The sequence below is a fragment of the Vanellus vanellus genome (genome assembly GCF_965231255.1).
Source record: "Vanellus vanellus genome assembly, contig: HAP1_SCAFFOLD_70, whole genome shotgun sequence".
Classification (NCBI taxonomy): Eukaryota; Metazoa; Chordata; class Aves; order Charadriiformes; family Charadriidae; genus Vanellus; species Vanellus vanellus.
The window spans coordinates 908,605-930,426 of NW_028128467.1; the positions used below are offsets into that span (position 1 = coordinate 908,605).

The 21,822-nt window shown below is 51.3% G+C and overlaps 1 protein-coding gene across 1 annotated transcript; it reads right to left on the reverse strand.

Moving 5' to 3' along the window:
- Positions 1–14,276: 14,276 nt before the first annotated feature.
- Positions 14,277–15,245, reverse strand: LOC309684433 (olfactory receptor 14A16-like; the record flags this gene model as incomplete). Its single annotated transcript, XM_082500351.1, has 1 exon — positions 14,277–15,245. The coding sequence occupies one exon, from the start codon at positions 15,243–15,245 to the stop codon at positions 14,277–14,279; it is 969 nt and encodes a 322-aa protein (XP_082356477.1).
- Between the last annotated feature and the right edge of the window lie 6,577 nt (positions 15,246–21,822).

Sequence of the window (21,822 nt, forward strand, 5' to 3'; positions counted from 1 at the left end):
AGTGGCTGTACAAGCTCACTTTGGTGAGGAGTGTTGTGCCATCAGACAGAGCCCTCCTTGGTGACATTTCTGGGCACCGATAAAAGAAGAACATGTCCAAGAAACATCAGCATGGATTTCATAGAATAGAATCATAGAATCATAGAATTGTTGAGGTTGGAAGGGACCTTTAAGATCATCAAGTCCAACCATTAACCTACCCTGGCAGAACCACTTCTAAACCATGTCCCCAAGTACCACATCTACCCTTTCTTTAAACACCTCCAGGCATGTTGAATCCATCACCTCCCTGGGCAGCCTATTCCAATGCTTGATAACCCTTTCAGTGAAAAAAAAAAAATTGTAATATCCAATCTAAACCTTGCCTGGCATAACTTGAACCCATTTCCTCTTGTCCTATCACTTGTCACCAGGGAGAAGAGGTCAGCCCCCACCTCTCTACAACGTCCTTTCAGGGAGCTGTAGAGAGCAATAAGGTCTCCCCTCAGCCTCCTCTTCTCCAGGCTAAACAATCCCAGTTCCCTCAGCCGCTCCTCATAAGATTTGTCCTCCAGACCCCTCACCAGCTTCATTGCCTTTCTCTTGACACGCTCCAACACCTCAATGTCCTTCTTGTAGTGAGGGGCCCAAAACTGAACACAGTACTCGAGGTGAGGCCTCACCAGTGCCGAGTACAGGGGGATGATGACTTCCCTAGTCCGGCTCACCACACTATTCCTGATGCAGGCCAGGATGCTGTTGGCCTTCTTGGCCACCTGGGCACACTGCTGGCTCATATCCAGGCAGCTGTCAACCAACACCCCCAGGTCCTTTTCTGCTGGGCAGCTTTCCAGCCCCTCTGCCCCAAGCTTGTAGTGTCCATGGGGTTGTTGTGACCCAAGTGCAGGACCTGGCACTTGGCCTCGTTGAACCTGAAACCTTGTTGAACCTAAAGACTTGTTGAACCTGTTCTTATGGAAATAAGCACAAATGAAGAGTTTCCTAAAAACAGAATTCAACAGACTACTGACAGTCAAATTTTAACTGCCTGAAGCTCAAAGCAGCAGTGGGATTGTTGAGAGGTGTCTGAATGATGAAAGAGGAAGGGGAAGGGGAATGTAGAGAGCAATCGCAAGTGCTTCTGTTCACGTGCATTGCTGGAAAGGTGCCTTCAGACATGGCCACTTCATTTAGGAGAGGTGGAAATACGTGAAAGATTAGGGGGATTAAATTCAGAGGCTGAGAGAGATTTCTGACAATGCAAAGAGAGGGAAAGGTCAGTAGCTCTCGTCTTGCTGTCAATGGACATCCTGAAACTCCTCATCTACATCTCATGGGAGTACACGAAATGTTTATTAAAATTATTCTCTTGTTTCAGCTGATGAGGTCGTGCTCATACACATGTCAAAATGTCTCAGGCTTCCAGGCAGCGCTCCGCTGTCTGTCCATCAGTACCCAGTGGTACCTCCAGAGGACCCTGTGTCTCTGAAGCACCTGCCTGGGCCTGGCCGCTGTCCCAGAGGAGCTGCTGGAGACCAGAGCCCCTGGGAAGCTGCAGCTGGAGCCTGGGCAGAGGGTCCCAGGCACCTACACTGGCACCGCGCTCCCGTGTCCCTCTCACTGCATCCCACCCCAATTTTATGATCACTTGCCTTTGCAAACAGAGGCAGCACACAAAATCGCTGAGAAATCACTTATTAAAACAAGACAAAACCAAGCAAAGAGAATAACAACACCAAAAATGTTTGAAGTTTAGAGTTGCAAGAGGAAATCAATCAAAGCACAAATACAGGCTGGGTGCAGAATGGATAGAGAGAAGCCCTGAGGAGAAGGACTTGGAGGTGTTGGTGGATGAGAAGCTCAACATGAGCCAGAAATGAGTGCCTGCATCCCAGAAAGCCAAGCACATCCTGAGCTTCATTAAAAGCAGCATGGCCAGCAGGTCGAGGGAGGTGATTCTTCCCCTCTACTCTGCTCTTGTGAGACTCCACCTGGAGTACTGTATCCAGCTCTGGAGCCTCCAACAGAAAAAGGACATGGACCTGTTGGAGTGAGTCCAGAGGAGGCTCACAAAGATGATTAGAGGGCTGGAGCACCTCTCCTCTGAAGACAGGCTGAGAGAGTTGGGGTTGTTCAGCCTGTATAAGAAAAGGCTCCAAGGAGACCTTACTGTGGCCTTCCATTACCTAAAGGGGGCCTACAGGAGAGCTGGGGAGGCACTGTTTTCAGGGAGTGTAGCAATAGGATGAGGGGTAATGGGTTTAAACTGAAAGAGGGAAGATTGAGATTAGATATTAAGAACAAATTCATTACTCCAAGGGTGGTGAGGCACTGGAACATGTTGCCCAGGGAAGTGGTGGATGCCCCGTCCCTGGAGGTGTTCAAGGCCAGGCTGGATGTGGCTTTGAGCAAGCTGGTCTAGTGGGAGGTGTCCCTGACTATGGCAGTAGGGTTGGAAGTAGATGGTTTTTAAATTCCCCTCCAACCTAAACCATTCTATGATTCCATGAAATATAGAGATGACATAAGCTCTCTGAGAGATCTCCTCCAGTGCTTGACTATCTTGATGGGGAGAAAGATTTTCTTCATGCTTTTCAGCTGATGCCCATTGGCCTTCCTGCTCCCATCATGCACAACAAGGAAGAGCTTGGTAGCCTTTTAATGCAGGAAGATACTGGGCAAGTCATGAAAGAGGATGAAGAGATTTGTCAAGTGTTGGTGATGTTCCCCATTTGCAGGAGGGGAAACTGCATCAAGGAGGTTTGATTGTCCCCCTCCCCTTTCTTGGCCAGAAAGCCAAGGAGGGATAACATAGCAGACAGAGGAATTGGTAATGAGCCTGTCCAAGACAGGTGAGATGAACCTCACTGGGATAGTGTGGGTTGTTCCTGGAGTCAGACACAAATGTCAGGGCTGTGAGGTGTCCCCACCTCATTTGGCCTCATGCACTCCTTGTACACACAGGGGTGTTTGGAGACACGAGTCCTTCCCTTCCACAGGCAGAGGCAGAGCACTGCAGCAGTCATAGTGTCTCCCTGGCCTCCTGTTGCCAGTCCCAGAGGCTGGCCGGCACCTCAGCCCTGTGGTGTCCCCCCCTGCTCTTCACTCATCTGAGATGCCCCAAATCGTGAAAAATGAACAAGGGGTACCTCAGTACAAGGATGCACAGTCCAGTGCTGCATTATGGGGGTTTCCCAGGGGACAAGAAAGCCCTTGTCCCCTGTTCCCAGGGGACAAGCAAGCTCTTCTTCCACCTGAGCTTGCTTGGCAAGCTCAAGTGGAAGAAGAGAGTTTATAGATCATGGAAGGAGGGGCTGACCACTTGGGAGGAGTACAGGGCTGCTGTCAGGGGATGTAGAGAGGCAACTAGGAAAGCTAAGGCCTCCTTAGAGTTAAACCTGGCAAGAGGGGTCAAAGACAATAGGAAGAGCTTTTTCAAATACATGGCAGATAAAACTAACACCAGAGGCAATGTAGGCCCACTACTGAATGGGGTGGGTGCCCTGGTGACAGAAGATACAGAGAAGGCAGAACTATTGAATGCCTTCTTTGTCTCTGTCTACTCTGTCGGGGGCTGTCCTGAGGAGTCCTGTTCTGCTGAGACCCCAGATGAAGATGAAGTCAAATCAATGGATGGGTTTGCCTTAGTTGATGAGGACTGGGTCAGAGACCAGTTAAGCAACCTGGACATCCATAAATCCATGGGTCCAGATGGGATGCACCCGCGGGTGCTGAAGGAGCTGTCTGAAGTCATTGCTGGACCACTCTCCACCATCTTTACCAAGTCTTGGGAAACGGGCGAGGTGCCTGAGGACTGGAGGAAAGCAAATGTCACTCCAGTCTTCAAAAAGGGCAAGAAGGAGGACCCGGGTAACTATAGACCGGTCAGCCTCACCTCCATCCCTGGGAAACTGATGGAGCAGCTTATCCTTGGTGCCCTCTCAAGGCATATCAAGGATAAGAGGGTTATTAGGGGCAGTCAGCATGGCTTTTCCAAGGGGAAGTCATGCTTGACCAACCTCATAGCCTTTTATGAGGAAATAACGAGGTGGATGGATGATGGCAGAGCGGTGGATGTGGTCTACCTTGACTTCAGTAAAGCATTTGACACGGTCTCCCACAGCATCCTCATGGCTAAACTGAGGAAGTGTGGACTGGATGACCGGATAATTAGGTGGACTGCGAACTGGCTGAAGGAGAGAAGCCAGAGAGTCGTAGTCAATGGGGCAGAGTCCAGTTGGAGGCCGGTAACCAGCGGAGTGCCTCAAGGGTCGGTACTGGGGCCCATATTATTCAATATATTCATTAATGATTTAGATGAGGGAATTGAGTGTACTATCAGCAAGTTTGCTGATGACACTAAGCTAGGAGGAGTGGCTGACACGCCAGAGGGCTGTGCTGCCATCCAGAGAGACTTGGACAGGCTGGAGATTTGGGCAGGGAATAACTTAGTGAAATACAACAAGGGAAAGTGTAGGGTCCTGCATCTGGGCAGAAACAACCCCAGGTTCCAGTATAGGATGGGGAGCTACCTGTTAGAGAGCAGTGTAGAGGAAAGGGACCTGGGGGTCCTGGTGGACAGCAGGATGACCATGAGCCAGCACTGTGCCCTTGTGGCCAAGAAGGCCAATGGCATCCTGGGCTGTATTAGAAGGGGGGTGGTTAGCAGATCGAGAGAGGTCCTCCTTCCCCTCTACTCTGCCCTGGTGAGACCGCATCTGGAATATTGTGTCCAGTTCTGGGCCCCTCGGTTCAAGAGGGACAGAGAGCTGCTGGAGAGAGTCCAGCGTAGGGCAACTAAGATGATTAAGGGAGTGGAGCATCTCCCTTATGAGGAAAGACTGAGGGAGCTGGGTCTCTTTAGTTTGGAGAAGAGGAGACTGAGGGGTGATCTTATTAGCGTTTATAAATATATAAAGGGGGAACGTCATGAGGATGGAGCCAGGCTCTTCTCAGTAGCGACCAGTGATAGGACAAGGGGTAATGGATTCAAGCTGGAACACAAGAGGTTCCACTTAAATTTGAGAAGAAACTTCTTCTCAGTGAGGGTGACAGAGCACTGGAACAGGCTGCCCAGGGAGGTTGTGGAGTCTCCTTCTCTGGAGACATTCAAAACTCGCCTGGACGCCTTCCTGTGCAACCTCATCTAGGTGTTCCTGCTCCGACAGGGGGATTGGACTAGATGATCTTTTGAGGTCCCTTCCAATCCCTAGCATACTGTGATACTGTGATACTGTGATACTGTGATCTACTGGATGGAGATGGAACAGGACTGGCTTCACTGCAGCTGCCTCAAAAAAAGCACTGAATGTCCCAGAGGTTCTCTTGGGGTGTGTTACACGGCTGTTATGCCAACTGCCCCACCCTGACTGTGGCTTCCTTATCTCCCACCACAAAAGCACTGTTACTGGCACTTCCTCTGACCTCCACTCAAAAAGGCTCACCCAATTTGTCACTTGCAGTTTGTGGCAAGGTCTGTCCCTTCTCCATTCAGTTTACATAGGGCAGTGCAGGAACACGAGGCACATCACACGTGGGCCTACGCTGTCAGAATGGTGGGCTTTCTCTCTCCCACGCTTGACTCACCCCCTTGAAGACACAGTCAAGGAACAGACCAACAATTTTCACAGTGGGCTGCTCAGCAGCACCTTGTTGTTCATAGAGATAGCCTTCACGTGCACGGAAGGCCTTCTGGAGCAGCAGAGACAGCATTGATAGAACCCCTGTATATTGCCAGGGCTGCACTTCCCAGCCCTGTTTCTCTCTGTCCTTGGGGACGGCAGGCTTTGCTCGCTCTCTTGACATCCAATCATTTCGGCTTTGGGTTTCCATCCCCTTTGGCATGGCTCTTCTCTGAGGCAAAGCCTTTGCAAATAGGGGGACTGGAACGCTTGGTCCAAGGTTTCTCTCAGTCAGAGCTTGGCCTGGTGCTACACCTGAGGTGCTACAGCCCTTACGGGCACTGACGCCCTCAGCCAGGACGAGCTGGAGCCTCTGGTTTTTGACACTGATGGAGTAACTGCCAAGGTGTGGTAGAAGAAGTCACAGAGTTTGGGGTGCTGCAATGGATGGGTTCATAGTTTTCAGTACAGACAGGCTGGAAGGATTGGGGGTGGGGTTCCCTCAAAGGGAACAAGTTGCTTGGATGTATGGAGCTCCTTCATGGGGCAAGTGGCAAATTGGGTGAGCCCTTGTGAGTGGAGGTCAGAGGAAGTGTCAGTAACGGTGCTTTTGTGGTGGGAGATAAGGAAGCCACAGTCAGGGTGGGGCAGTTGGCTTTGTCTTTTCTAAGCACCTCAAAGAAGTCTCTGGGTGTAGAAGCCTGGTCCTCCACGGGGACTTTAATGACCTGGCATTTTCTGGAAGGGCAACACCGCAGGATGCAAACAGTCCAGGCAGTTTTGGGACAGCTTCTTTACACAACTGCCAGATGGGCCAACAAGGGTCATCCAAACCCAGATCTGATACTTGCAAGCAAGCAAGAGCTGCTCAGGGATGTGAAGACGGTCTGTTGTGACCCTGAAATGGTGCAGCATGATCTCCTGAGGAGAGGGAGAAAGGAGAATAGAAGACTGCAGATGCCGGTCATCAGTGGAGCAGATTTTGGCTTACTTTGGGGAGAGGTAGCCAGTATCCCATGGTCAGCAGCACTGGTGGGCAGGACAGCTAGGTATACCTGGTCTTCAAGGACAGCATCCTCCAAACACAGCAAGCTTGTCTATCAAAATTTGCTTGAAACATGGAAGAGAATTCAAGAACTCAACATTATTTCAGGAACACTTGAAGAAGAAATAAAGACAATGTCTGGTCACAGCTTATCTCAGTAAGAATAGGTGGAGACAGATGTATACTTCACACCCTCTTTGCCTCATGTTTCAGAAACAAGTTCTTCTCAGCCACTGTGCCTCAAGGCAAGACTCCAGAGGTAAACAGCCAGAGGGAGACAAAGTGTCCTCAGCTGTCTGGTCTCTGTCCAGGACATATGCAAAAAAATATGACAATTTACAGAACAGTATCAAAGTTCTGAAAATGAAGACTTCTGACACACTTATTACACCGAGGTCTTTTCTGCATGTTTCAACTTCTGCCTTACTTCGTCATTCAGGGGCTGATGCCCACACAGAGGTGCCCACTGCCTCCCAGATTCCCAGGCATAGCTGAAGACCCGATGTGGGACTGGGAAGTGTGACCCCGGGCTGATGGGAGCAGTTGTGGAGCTGCGGCTGGTGGACAGGCAGGGTAGGGCAAAGCATCTGAGTGGAGACAACTGATTTCTCTCCCTCCGGGAGAAAAGGAAGCCTGGGCAATTGCACCCAAGCTGTCCAGCGCTGGAGGAGGATGGGCAAGGAGTGGGTGTGGATGCTGCAGAGTCTGCCTGAAGATGCTCCTGTAACCCAGACCCCTTGGGGTCAGTGCACCTTTGGCCATTCCAAAGAGAGCATGCCGTTCACTTTGTCTCTTTGCTTCCCTCTGTGAATGGAGGGAGCTCGTGACTTCAGCGTGTGCCTCGCTGTGAGCGCATATGAACCGAGAGACTCTGGGGCAGGGAGTGCTTTGGGGGTTCTCGGGATCCGTGCTTGGCACAGAAATGTGTTTGCCTTTGGTCTAAGGCTGTCCTCTGTGGAGAGTGGACTTCAGAGGAGGAAAGGTGGACTTAATGTACAACAGAGTATTTTATTTTCTATTCAACCATGACTTCCTTTGGTCTCGTTTTTTGGCTACGAAGAAAATTCTGTGTCTGGTCTGAGTGCAGTTCATTCCCCAAGTGAAACAGGTGGAAACTGTTTCCAAAGGGCTGAAACCTGCAACTCCAGAGTGTAGCAGAGAAAGCTGAGATTTGAGGAAAGGTGCTGTAAGTCCCAGGTGGCTGATGAGAGAAAGGTGGGGTTGGAGGTGGGGACAAAGGCTGCCCACAGAGTGTCTGACATACAGGGTCTTGAGTGCCCTACTCAGTCAGACTCCGTTTGGAGAGGTCCAGTTTCAGTGTCTTTTGGAAATTGCTGATATCAATAGACAGAGAAATGAAGCAGACAAGTAAAAAAAAAAGAAAGAAAAATAAATCCTTTCTTCTCATCATTTACTAATGAAACCTTTCCTCTTCTGAAATCTCTTTAATTAACCACAGCAGAATTGTATAATAAGAAAATTATGCCCAGAGCCGTGGCTCGTTATGGCATTTTGCATGTTAATGAGCCCTCTGGTGCCCAGTTCCTGAACTGCAGGTACTGAGGGTGGATTGAAGTGGTCTCTAGAGCAGTGCAAGTCAGCCTCCAAGGTTCTGAGGGCGTCAGCGGTCCCCACTGAGGGCCATCCCTGACTGTCCCTGAAGCAGAAAGCCAGAGGCACTGCTTCCAGTTGGAAATGAATTGTGAAAGTGTCTGTGAAAGCCCTTGCCGTGTCTCATCAAGCAGGATATTCAAGCGCTGACCCCCACACCCTGGCAATGGGGATTCTTTCCTTCAAGGGATGCTCAGGGCTCTTCCTGGGAGCAGTGAGATGAGGGGGTGTGTGTAGGAAACCTCTCGGGCTGTCTGGAGGGTGGGGGAGGAGGCAGCGAAGCAGTGTGTCTGTGAGGAACTGGAGTGCTCTCAGGGGCTCCAGTGGAAGAGACCGCAGCCATAGTGGAAAGGACAAGGATTTCAGTTCTGTTGGGGTGGGGTTGGGGGGATGTCGTGCATCCTGACCACAAGTTGTCCTACACTTTCCTCTGCCTGTGCCCGTTTCTCCGCAGATTTCAACCACCACCCCTGCTTCCCCACCTCACTCCCACCCCGTGCTGGCCCAAGCTTTACTCATGACTCTCTGTCTTCACTATTTCTTCAAACACAAAGCCATGTTTTTCTGAGGTTTTGCCAGTGAGTTCCCCATAACCTGTGCAGCTTCTTCCAAAGTCCTCCTAATGCTCCTCTGTCTCCAGAGATGGAGCCACAAGAGGGAACCCCACCCCTGAGCCTTCCAGCCTGTCTGTACTGAGAACTATGTGCCCATCCATTGCAGCACCACAAACTATTTCATTTCTTTTACTGCACCTTCACAGTGATTCCATTGCTGTCAATGGCAGAGGGCAGGGGCTGTGCGGCGGGGTAGCAGCTCCACAGGAAAGGCTCTGGTGGTCCTTGGGTTTCATAAGGCAACACATGAGCCCTCAGCAAAGACGGCCAACAGCATCCTTTGCTTCTCTTGTCATTCCCTGAAATCACAAGTGCTTCTCTTTTATTCTCCTTATACCCTCCCAAAAGAACAGCCCACCTGTGCTGGTTTGAGGTGAAACAGAACCCCTTTTCTGTTCAGCAACTTTACCTTGCAGCTGAGCCTCTTCAAACTAACTGAACTCTCTGAAATTAACAGCATATTGTGGTGACACTGTTCAGAGTGATAAAACCTGATTAGTTGTAATGTATGCCGAGGAATGGTATGCAGAATTCTCTTTCTCATACTTATTGGTATAACCCCCAAGGCCAGCTGACTTGGTTCTTTGCCCCATTGGAGGGTCAGAAGCAGAAGAGCATAGAGGAGTCGCACCTGTCGGGAGGAGAGGCCAGGACAGATGACCCCAAACTGACCATCAGGGTAATCCATCCCATCTGCCTCACGCTCAGTATAAAAGCTGAGGGATCAAAGGGTCAGCTCTCTTCCTTCAGTGGTTTGTGTCCCAGGAGGACTCTGGCTGTTCGTCTGCCTTTGATGCCTATCTGTGCATTCCTGAATGCAGTTCCCATCTGTCCCAGAGTTGAGCCTGGGACTTTCCCCGTGCCTGCTGGTGACGTGATTATCATCCTGGGAGCTTGATCCAGTTTAGTATGTATGTCATTATTTCTTTTTTATTTTATTATTAATATTGCATTAAAGTAGTTGACTTCCTGTTAAGTTCACAAGTCTCTTGCTCTCTCTTCTTCCTCTCCCTAGAGAGAGAGGTAGGGGAGAGCATCTGTTGTTTGCTGCAGTGGCCAGTGTGGCCCAAACCACGGTAAGAATAAGGAAACTGTACTGTTAGACTGAAGGCAGTCCTTGCTCCTGCACACAGAATTCCATCCACAAATAACTTGTGTTCATTTAATATTTGGTTGGCTGCCTCAAGGAATTGTCCCTGACACAACCTTGGCTCAACTCAAACAGCATTTTGTCTGGGAAGCCGTCTGAAGGAACAGCCTCATCCCAACTTTGTTCTGTGGTCTGTAAACTGAGGGACACTCTCTGCAGTCAAAGTGGAAGGTTTGTGGGTGATGGTGCTGACCACAATGACCCACCATGCAGCTTTTGGTCTGGCTCTCTGGATGCTCCGAACCAACAGAACTTCAGAGTTCTGTTGGGCAGTAAATCTGGAATTGGAGCTTACAGACAACACGATGAAAATGCTTTATTTGGTTGGAGCAGGAAAATTTCTGTGAGTGTTTGCCCCTGTAGAGGCAGTATGGGAAGTGCACAGCATCAAATAGATGGTGCAGCTTGAGTGGTGTGAGTAGAATGGTAGAATCATAGACTCATAGAATAGTTTAGATTGGAAAGGAAATTAAAGATCACCAAGTCCCACCCCCACTGCCCTGGGCAAGGACATGTCCCACTAGACCAGATTGCTCCAAGCTCCATGCAACCTGGCCTTGAACACCTCCAGGGATGGGGCAGCCACAGCTTCCTGTGGCAACCTGGGCCAGTGTCTCACCACCCTCATTTGATTATTTTATTTTTTCCTAATATCTATTCTAAATCTCCCCTCTTCCAGCTTGAAAACATTCCCCCTCGTCCTACCCCTACATTTTTTTTAACGTACTCTTTACCCTTGTGAAAAGTCCCTCCCCAGCTTTCCTGTAGTCCCCCTTCAGATACTGGAAGACCGTTATATATGACTGACATAAAAACCCCAGCAGCTCTTATTCAAGAACACACCTACTCTGTCCTGTACTTCTAAAAGGTGCTCTAGAGCTAAGCCATTCTATATTACCATTTTTGATAATAATTTGATTTCTTCCTCTAAGGCTGTCATACTCTCTGCCTCTTCATTAATGGCTTTTTCTAATTCTCTTGGCACATTCGCAGTAACCCTTTCTAGTTTTGCAGTCCCTCACTGTGAGATAAAATCTATTACAGAGAGTTTGAACTCAGTGCCACATTAGCAAAGGCATTTATGAAAGGCAGGTCCTGCTTGACTAACCTGATCGCCTTCTACAACGTGGTCACGCGCTCAGTGGATGAGGGAAAGACTGTGGATGTTGTCTATCTGGACTTTAGTAAAGCCTTTGACACCCTTTCCCACAGCATTCTCCTGGAGAAACTGGCTGCTCATGGCTCGGATGGGCACACGCTTTGCTGGGTAAAAAACTGTCTGGAAGGCCGTGCCCAGAGAGTGGTGGTGAACGGAGTTAATTGCAGTTGGCGGGCGGTCAGGAGTGGTGTCCCCCAGGGCTCAGTACTGGGGCCAGTCCTGTTTAACATCTTTATCAATGATCGGGATGAGGGGATGGAGTGCTCCCTCAGTCAGTTTGAGGATGACACCGAGCTGGGTGGGAGTGTTGATCTGCCTGAGGGTAGGGAGGCTCTGCAGAGGGATTCGGACAGACTGGACCCATGGGCCAAAACAAACCATAAGTGTTTTAATGAGGCCAATTGCCGCATCTCACACTTTGGCCACAACAACCCCCGCCAACGCTACAGGCTTGGGAAGGAGTGTCTGGAAAGCTGCTCAGCAGAGAGGGACCTCTGTTGGTTGACAGTAGCTGAACGTGAGCCAGCAGTGTGCCCAGGTGGCCAAGGCGGCCACCATCATCCTGGCCTGTATCAGGACTAGTGTAGTCCTGATTTTCCCCCTGTACTGGGCACTGGGGAGGGCGCATCTGGAGTGCTGTGTTCAGTTTTTGGGCCCTCACCACAAGAAGAACATTGAGGCACTGGAGCGTGTCCGGAGAAGGGCATCGAAACCGGTGAGGGGTCTGGAGCACATGTCTTATGAGGAGTGGCTGAGGGAACTGGGGTTGTTTAGCCTGGAGAAAAGGAGGCAGAGGGGAGACCTTATCGCTCTCTAAAACGATCTGAAAGGAGGTTGCAGAGAGGTGGGGGTCCACCTGTTCTGTCAGGTAACAGGTGTTAGAACAAGAGGAAATGGTTCAATTTGCACCAAGGGAAGTTTCAACTGGATATTAGGAATAATTTCTTTATTGAAAGGGTCATCAGGCATTGGAATGCGTTACTCAGGGCGGTGGTGTAGTCCTCATCCCTGGAGGTGTTTAAGGGTTGTGTAGATATAGTGCTGAGGGACATGGTTTAGTGATGGGCTTGTCTGTGTTAGGGTAATCATAGAACCATAGAATCATAGAATTAGTGAGGTTGGAAGGGACCTTTAAGATCATCAAGTCCAACCGTTAACCTACCCTGATAAAAACACCACCACTTCTGAACCATGTCCCTAAGCACCTTTTCTTAAACACCTCCAGGGATGGTGAATCCACCACCTCTCTGGGCAGCCTATTCCAATGTTTAATAACCCTTTCAGTGAAAAAATGCTTCCTAATATCCAATCTAAACCTGCTCTGACATAACTTGAACCCATTTCCTCTTGTCCTATCACTTGTCACCAGGGAGAAGAGGTCAGCTCCCATCTCTCTAAAACCTCCTTTCAGGTAGTTGTAGAGGGTGATAAGGTCTCCCCTCAGCCTCCTCTTCTCCAGGCCAAACAACCCCAGATCCCTCAGTCGTTCCTCATAAGGTTTGTCCTCCAGACCCTTCACCAGCTTTGTAGCCCTTCTCTGGACACGCTCCAACACCTCAATGTCCTTCTTGTAGTGAGGGGCCCAAAACTGAACACAGTACTCGAGGTGAGGCCTCACCAGTGCCGAGTACAGGGGGATGATGACTTCCCTAGTCCGGCTCACCACACTATTCCTGATGCAGGCCAGGATGGTGTTGGCCTTCTTGGCTGCCTGGGCACACTGCTGGCTCATGCTCAGCCGGCTGTCCACCAACACCCCCAGGTCCTTTTCTGCCAGGCAGCTTTCGAGCCACTCCGCCCCCAGTCTGTAGCGCTGCATGGGGCTGTTGTGACCCAAGTGCAGGACCCGACACTTGGCCTTGTTGAACCTCATACCATTGGCCTCTGCCCATCTGTCCAGCCTGTCCAGATCCCTCTGCAGAGCCAATCTACCCTCAAGCAGATCAACACGCCCCCCCAGTTTAGTGTCGTCTGCGAACTTACTGAGGGTGCATTCGATCCCCTCATCCAGATCATTGATAAAGATATTAAAGAGAACGGGCCCCAGCACCGATCCCTGGGGGACACCACTTGTCACTGGACAGCAACTGGATTTAATTCCATTTACCACCACTCTCTGGACACGGCCATCCAGCCAGTTTTTTACCCAGCGAAGAGTACACCTATCCAGGCCATGAGCAGCCAGTTTCTCCAGGAGAATGCTATGGGAAACGGTGTCAAAAGCCTTGCAGAAATCCAGGTAGATAACATCCACAGCTTTTCCCTCCACCACTAAGTGGGTCACCTTGTCATAGAAGGAGATCAGGTTTGACAGGTTTTAATGATTGGACTATGTGATCTTACAGGTCTTCTCCAATATAGGAGTTTCTATGATACTGGGATTCTGTGATGATGGCCCTGGGGCAACCTCGCCGGGGTGTCCAGTGGGCACAGGCACAGCCCAGACCCTGCTCGTCTGGTCCATCATGTCTCTCGCAGGAGCCCGGCTGTGCCAGGACACTGCTGTGTGTCCCCACCCTGCACACTCCCCCACTTCAGCTCTTCCCTGGGGTTTTCCTCTCTGGGGCACTTCCCATCCCCACCAGCCCAGACACTCCCTGAACCTGGCTATCTCCTGCCCCAGAGCCTTTTCCCGAGAGAGCTCATCTGTGCTGGCCTGGCCAGCCGTTCCTGCACCCCCTCCCCAGGCGTCCCACAGCCCCCGAGCTGGTGGTGCAGCTCTGCAGAGCCGGGGGCTGTGGTGCCCAGGGCCATGCTGGTCAGGCTGGGAGGCAGACCCAGCTCAGATGGCTCCTGCCCCCTCCACCTCAGCACACAGATGAGGCCCCTGCAGCTATAGAGAACATCTTGGAGAATGGGTCTCAGACAAACAAGTCAGTGCAGGGCCCTTTATTTTGTTTAAACACACAGAGAGAGCAGCTCCTTATTTACAGAAAGTCTCTGCCTAACACAAGACAGGCAGATGCTGACATAGAAAAAGGATAAAGGATGGCTCTGTTCTTTTGTTGACAGCATTCATACAACCATGAAATCCAAACACCAAAGACACAAAAGGAAAAACTCTTCCAAAGAGAGTCTGGGCCTGTAATGAGTTACATTAGGAGTGCTGTGCAGAACAAGATGGGCAGTTCATTGCTGCCTCTGAGAAGAAACCAGTCATCCATTTCCTTAGGGCATCCTTGAGCTCCTTGTTCCTCATGCTGTAGATGAGAGGGTTCACTGCTGGAGGCACCACTGAGTACAGGAATGACACCAACAGATTCAGGGATTTGGAGGAGATGGAGGGGGGCTTCAGGTTAGCAAACATGGCAGTACTGATAACGAGGGAGACCACGGCCAGGTGAGGGAGGCACGTGGAAAAGGCTTTGTGCCGTCCCTGCTCCGAGGGCATCCTCAACACAGCCCTCAAGATCTGCACATAGGAGACCAAAATGAAAACAAAACACCCAAAGGCCAAACAGGCGCTAACAACAAGAAGCCCAACTTCCCTGAGGTAAGCATCTGTGCAGGAGAGCCTGAGGATGTGGGGGATTTCACAGAAAAACTGGTGCAGGGCATTGCCCTGGCAGAGGGGGAGTGAAAATGTATTGGCTGTGTGCAGGAGAGAATTGAGAAACCCAATGCCCCAGGCAGCTGCTGCCATGCGGACACAAGCTCTGCTGCCCAGGAGGGTCCCGTAGTGTAGGGGATGGCAGATGGCAACGTAGCGGTCATAGGCCATGATGGTGAGAAGAGAAAACTCTGCTGAAATGAAAAAGACAAACAGAAAGACTTGAGCAGCACATCCCAAGTAGGAGATGGCCCTGATGTTCCAGAGGGAATTGGCCATGGCTTTGGGGAGAGTGGTGGAGATGGAGCCCAGGTCAAAGAGGGAGAGGCTGAAGAGGAAGAAGTACATGGGGGTGTGGAGGCGGTGGTCGCAGGCAATGGCGGTGATGATGAGGCCGTTTCCCAGGAGGGCAGCCAGGTAGATGCCCAGGAAGAGCCCGAAGGTCAAGAGCTGCAGCTCCCGTGTGTCTGCCAATGCCAGGAGGAGGAAGTGGGTGATGGAGCTGCTGTTGGACATCTGATCCCTTTGTTCATGAGGGTCTGCCAAAGGAGGAAAGCACACTCACAAGTTAGGGCTGCGCTGAGCAAGTCTCTTCACATTCCCTGTGTCCCATTCTCCTCTGTCCTTCCCAAACACACATTGCCTTCCTCCTTCCTTTTAGGACCTTTTGATTTCCCCAAGTTCTGAGCTCTGCTTTGTTCTGGCCAAACACTGCATGAGGAGGAGGTTTCTGCCCATGGGCTCCGGAGCAGTCACCCCTGCTCGACAGCAGTGGGCATCTGGGAAAGGTGTGGCAGCTTCTGAAAGTCACCGTTTGCCTCATCGGTAATCTCTGTGTCATGAAGACAAGCTGGTCAGCATTTTCCAGCAGAAGAATGCCAGGGAAACTCCCACAAGTGCTCAAAGTGCAGTGATCTCAGCAGAGCCAGCTCACCCCCCAGCTCCACACTGCATTTTCCACAGCCCCACAGGTTTGGCTGGTGTGAAGGACTTTGGTCCCACGGACACAGCTGCGTGGCAATGTTGGCGTGTGAGCCACACCTGAACCCCCTCTTACTAGAGAGTATGGATGTAAGAACAAGAGCAGCATGGACAGGAGGGGAAGGTGGAGAAATGCTCCTGCTGAGAGAAGACAGAGACCCATAGAACTAAGGAGTTTCTCCTCCTTTGTGTATGGCTACTGAGGAGGCACCTCAGCCAGAAACCCCACAGCCTTGATGTCAGAAGCTCTGCTGAGCGTAAGAGGAGACCAGGGGATTTTCAGTAGAAGGCACCCTCATTACAGGAGATGGCAGGAAGGTGCCCGAATCACCCTCCCAAGGCACATGGGAGCTGCTCCCTCTCTTTCCCTGCCCAGGGCTCTGCTGCCTGGAGCTGTCCCTGCTGGGAGCTCTTTCTCTGGCAGCGCGTCTCCTCGCCGGCAGTGCACACAGAACCCATCACAGATGCTGTGTGCTCAGCTCTGTCCCGCAGACACCTCCTGGCAGCAGAACACTGCCCAGGAGCATTTCTGTGGGTGCAGGCTCTGACAGGAACATCTGACCGACTCTGATAAGGCTGGAAAGGTGATGCTGGGTGCTCTCTGTAAGCTGTAGCATATGGATTTTTCTTACTCCCTGATTTATTCACCTCTAAGTGAAAAGGATTTGGAGGCTCTGTGCCTTCTGAAGAACGGGGAGACAAATCTCCTCGTCTCACCCCCCCCCCCCCCCAAAAAAAAAAAAAAAAAAAAAAAAAAAGGCAGAAGACTGAAAGCACAAACTCCTTCCCTTTCAGGTAGCTTCTGCCTTGAGGTTCTTCTTGAAAAGTTTCCTCTGCCACTGCCCTTCAGCTGTGAACAGCCCTGACCCACGCAGTTCTCTCTCGGCAACACCAGGACCCTGCCATGCAAGGAGTTGCTCCTTCCACACACACCTTCTCCCCACAGCGACTCCGTGGGAGGGGGAGAGCTGACCCTGGCAGGCGGCAGAGTCCCTGCCCCGGCACACAGCCCCTGGGGTGCAGGGACCCTGCTGGCAAGGACAGCCCTGCCCACCCCTGCCTGCACACCCACCTTCACACATGGCAGTGGTCCTAAGGAGAAGGCAGCCATCGTGCCCTCTCCCTCTGGAGGCACTGCAGGGCATTCCTGCTCTGGAGCACATTCTTTACCTCTACACTAGAGGAAGTGTCGGCGTCCTCCTGAAAGATCACATAGGCCATGGGAGGAGCAGCTTTTGGACATCTTTCCAGGAACTGCAGCTGCAATTGCCCTAACCCAGAGACTTACCATGTCAAGGGCTATGAAGATTTCTCCCCCACAGTGAGCCCTCAGCATCCTCCCTCTCCAGACTGCCCTTAACCTCTCTCTGCCTCCCTGCTCTGCCCTCGCTGCCTGCAGGCAGTGCTCTCAGCCCTGCTGTGCCGTGCAGAGGAGCTGCTCCTGGGCAGAGCTGTCTCTCTGCAGCGCTGCCCGCTTGCCAGGAGCTCCCTCTGTCCCAGCAGCCCGACCCAGCTCGGCAGCAGAGGACCAGCCCACGCTGGCACTCTCTCTGTCCCCTCTGGGCTCCTCCTTGGAGGTGTCCCTGGGGCTCCAGGGGAACCGCCTGTGAAAAAGGCTGATACAATCTCTCATGTTCCTTCCCTCAGCTGCGCAGAGACACTTACTTCCAGCAGTGGTATTTCTCCCAGCAGAAGAAGAGCTGGCCATGAGTACCCCCTCTTCTTGTCCCATCAGTAGCACACACGGGGTCTTGGACTCTTGGTAACAGGATTCCTTATGGCAAGTCACTGCTTGCCTGGTGCCACAGCTGGGGGGCTTCAGCCCAAACGTGCAGCAATGATCTCAGCCAGGGGCACAGACAGGACGAGCTGGAGCCATTCCTGTGGCAGACAGAGCTGTGACATGGTGGCAGAGCTCAGTCCAGCTGGTCTTCAAGGACAGCCTCCTCCAAGCTCTGCTATAGTCCAGATCATAATTCAATCTAACCCTGAAAGGCAATTCAAGGGCACCAGGATGAGTGTTTACTCCTTCAGGAAGAGTTCAAGGAGAAACAAAGCCACTGTGTGGCCACTGCTGAGTTTCAGAGAGTGGGTGGAGCTATATCGGAGATTCTCTACATCCTCTTTGCCTCACTCTGCCCCAGCAAGGTCTCCCAGGGCTCTGAGACTCGGGGCAGGAATCTGGAGGAACACCACCAGCAGTGGCTTGTTCCCAAGTCACCTTAACTAAGACAATCCTTACCAGTCTATGGGACAGGAGGGGTGGCAGCTGAGGGAGATGACAGGGTAAGCCAATGTCCCAGCATGTCCAATGACACTCCGTAATCATTGAAAGGCCATGGAGGTTGAGGGAGGGAACTCCCTGATGACTGGCAGCATCCAAATATTGCATGCTCTTTTAAAAAAATGGCCAACGGATAAGCAGGGGAACTCAAGGCTGTGCCCCAGAGTGTGTCCGCTCAGAACCCATTTGTGGGTGTCTGAAACCCTGGATTTACCCAGGGCAGTTTGTGTCTCACCGTTCTCTACTTTCGGTGATGGAGGAACACAATTGCTCAGCGCAGGGAGAGAAGCGCTCGTTTTTAAGTTGGAAGTCAGCAAAGTTTTCAACATCTTCCCCCACAATATGCTTGTGCCTGAATTAGGATGTCATGGCTTGCATGGGTGCATAAGGAGATGGGTAACTAACCAGACAGCTGATTGGGCTCAGAGGTCTGTGGTCAATGCGTGGTATTCTGCCTTGAGGCATCTAGCTTGATAGCTCCTGCAAGGGTCTGTCCTGCCACCTGCCCTGTTTAACATGTTTTTAAGGACCTGGAGAAGATGCAAGTGTTCTTTTTCATAGGATTTGCAGACACTACCCTGGTAGGAAAGGCTGGCATGCCGAAGGACATAGACATGTAACATAGACTATGTAACCTGTTTATAGAAGGGTATCAAATTTTGTCAGGCATGACTTGCCCTTGGTGAAGCCATGCTGGATGCTACCTATCACCTCCTTATTTTCTATGTCCCTCAGCAGAGTTTCCAGGAGGATCCGCTCCATGATTGGGCCAGGCACAGGGGTAAGACTGGCTGGCCTGTAGTCCCCCAGGTCTTCCTTATTTCCCTTTTTGAAAACAGGGCTTATGTTTCCCCTTGGCCAGTCAGCAGGAAGCTCACCAGACTGCCACGACTTCTCAAATATGAGGGACAGTGGCTTAGCAACTTCGTCTGCCAGTTCCCTCAGGACCCGTGGATGTGTCTCATCCGGTCCCATGGACTTGTGCACCTTCAGGTTCCTCAGGTGGTTTATACATGATCTTTGCCTACAGTGGGCAGTTCTTCATTTTCCAGCTCCTTGCCTTTGCCCTCTGCATCATGGGCAGTGCGGCTGCCGTCTTTGCCAGAGAAGACTGAGGCAAAAAAGTCATTGAGGACCTCAGCTTTGTCTCTGTCCCGGGTGACCAGTTCTTGCATTTCCTTCCGGAGAGGGCCCACATCTTCCCTAGTCTTTCTTTTCTCGCTGACATACTTAAAGACGGATTTTTTGTTTGTCTTGATGCCCCTGGCCAGATTTAGTTCAGTCTGGGCTTTAGCTTGCCTCACCTGATCCGGGGCTGCTTGAACCATTTTCTCTGTATTCCTCCCAGGCTTCCCGCCCCTGTTTCCACACCCTATAGGCCTCCTTTTCACTCGTGAGCATGTCCAGGAGCTCCTTGTTCATCCATGCAGGCCTCCTGGCTTTTCTGCCTGCCTTCTTCTTTGTAGGGATGCATGACTCCTGACCTTGGAGAAGGTGAGCCTTGAATATTAACTGGCTTACTTGGGCCCTTCTTCCCTCCAGCGCTTCATCCCATGGCACTATACCAAACAGATTCTTCAAGAAGACACAGTCAGCTCTGCTAAAGACCAGGGTGGTCAGCTTGCTGCGCACCTTCCTCGCTGCCTTGAGGATCTCAAACTTGATCATTTCATGGTCACGGCAGCCCAGACTGCCCTTGAGCTTGACACCGCCTACCAGCCTCTCCTTGTTGGTAAGGACAAGGTCCAGCAGAGCTCCTCTCCTTGTTTGCTCCTCTACCACTGGGAGAAAGACGTTGGCAATACAATCCAAGAACCTCCTGGACTGCCTATGCCCTGCTGTGTTACCCTTCCAACAGATGTCAGCAAACTTGCTGAGGGTACACTCTGTGCCCTCATCCAGGACGTTGATTAACATGTTGAACAAGACTGGCCAGTACTGACCCCTGGGGAGCACTTCTATTTACAGGCCTCCAATTAGACTCTGCGTCGAACACTATGCTATCAGCCTCATTCCCCACAGTATTCTTGTGTCCAGTTAGGACATTATGGTCTGATTGGGTGGATAAGTAGATGGGTAATAACTGATATGAGTACTCGGGCTTGGAGGAACTTGGTGAACGCATAGTGTTCTGCCCAGAGGGATGTATCTAGTCGGGTTCCACCATGTTTCAAGGGCTTTTAATTACCCAAAGGAGATGAGAAAATGCTTTTTTTATAGCATTTGTAGATGACACCTCATTGAGGAGAGCAGACACTATATTAGAGGGCAGGGTTGCCATCCCAAGGGACCTAGACAAGGACAGGCCACTAGTAACATCATGTTATCCAACAAGGACAGATCTAAAGTTCTTTTGCTGACTTTGACTAAGGGCCTGAAGTGACAGAGGGCAGGGACTGCCTAGGCTGGTATCAGCACTGCAGGAAAGGCTCTGGTGGTCCTTTGGTTTCATTAGGCAAAACATGGAGCCGTCGGCAAAGGCCAAAAGCATCCTGGGTGGTATGAGCAGGAGCACAGCCAGTGGGAGTGATTATCGCCCTGGGCTCAGCACATTTGAGAACAGATCCAGAATACTCCCCCAGGTTCTGACCCCCTTCAATGCGTGAGAGACATTGGTAAACTGGAGCTCATTTAGTGGAGGGCCACCAAGGTGGTCATGGTTGGAGCACTTGTGCTGTGAGAAGAAGCTGAAAAAGCTGGGCTTGTCCAGCTGGAAGAAAGGAAGATCTTGGGGGAACATGCAGCAGCATGTCCCAGTGGACAACAGGATGCCCATGAGCCAGCAATGTGTCTTGGTGGCCGAGGCGGCCAATGGCATGCTGGGGTGCATCAAGCAGAGTGTGGCCAGCAGGTCGAGGGAGGTCATCCTCCCCTCTACTCTGCCCTGGTGAGGCCTCATCTGGAGTACTGTGTCCAGATCTGGTCTCCCCAGTTCAAGAAGGACAGGGAACTGCTGGAGAGGGTCCAGCAAAGGGCTACAAAGATGATGAGGGGATTGGAACATCTCTCTTATGAGGAAAAGCTGAGGGACTTGGGGCTTTTTAGTCTGGAGAAAAAGAGACTAAGGGGGGACCCTATCTATGCTTATAAATACTTAAAGGGAGGGTGCCAGGGGGATGGGAATAGTCTTTTTTCAGTGGTGCCCAGTGATAGGACAAGAGATAACAGGCGCTAACTTGAACATAGGAAGTTCCATCTTAACATGAGGAGGAAGTTCTTTCCTTTGAGGGTGGCAGAGCACTGGCACAGGCTGCCCAGACAGGTGGGGGAGTCTCCCACTCTGGAGACATTCCAAACCCGCCTGGACGTGTCATGTGCAACTGCTGTAGGTGACCCTGCTCTGGGAGGGGGCTTGGACTAGATGATCTCCAGAAGTCCCTTCCAACCCTGACCACTCTGTGATTCTGTGAAACTGGAGAGACATGGATTTGAAGGGTGGATTGTTCGGTGGATGAGGAACTGGTTTGATGGTCCCATCCAGTAGTGGTCAACGGCCTCATGTCCAGATGGAGACTGGTGACAAGTGGTGAACCTCAGCGGTCTGTACTGGGACCAGTACTGTTCAATATCTTCATCAATGACAAAGGCAGTGGGATCGAGTGCACCTTCATCAAGTATGCTGATGATACCACGCTGAGTGGTGCGGTTGACACTCCCAAGGGACAAGATGTCATCCAGAGGGACCGGGACAGGCTCAAGAAGTGAGCCCGTATGAACAGCATGAGGTTCAACAGGGCCAAGTGAAGGGTCCTGCACCGGGGTCAGGGCAATCCCTGATATCAATACAGCCTGGGGGATGAAGGGATGGAGAGCAGCCCCGCCGAGAAG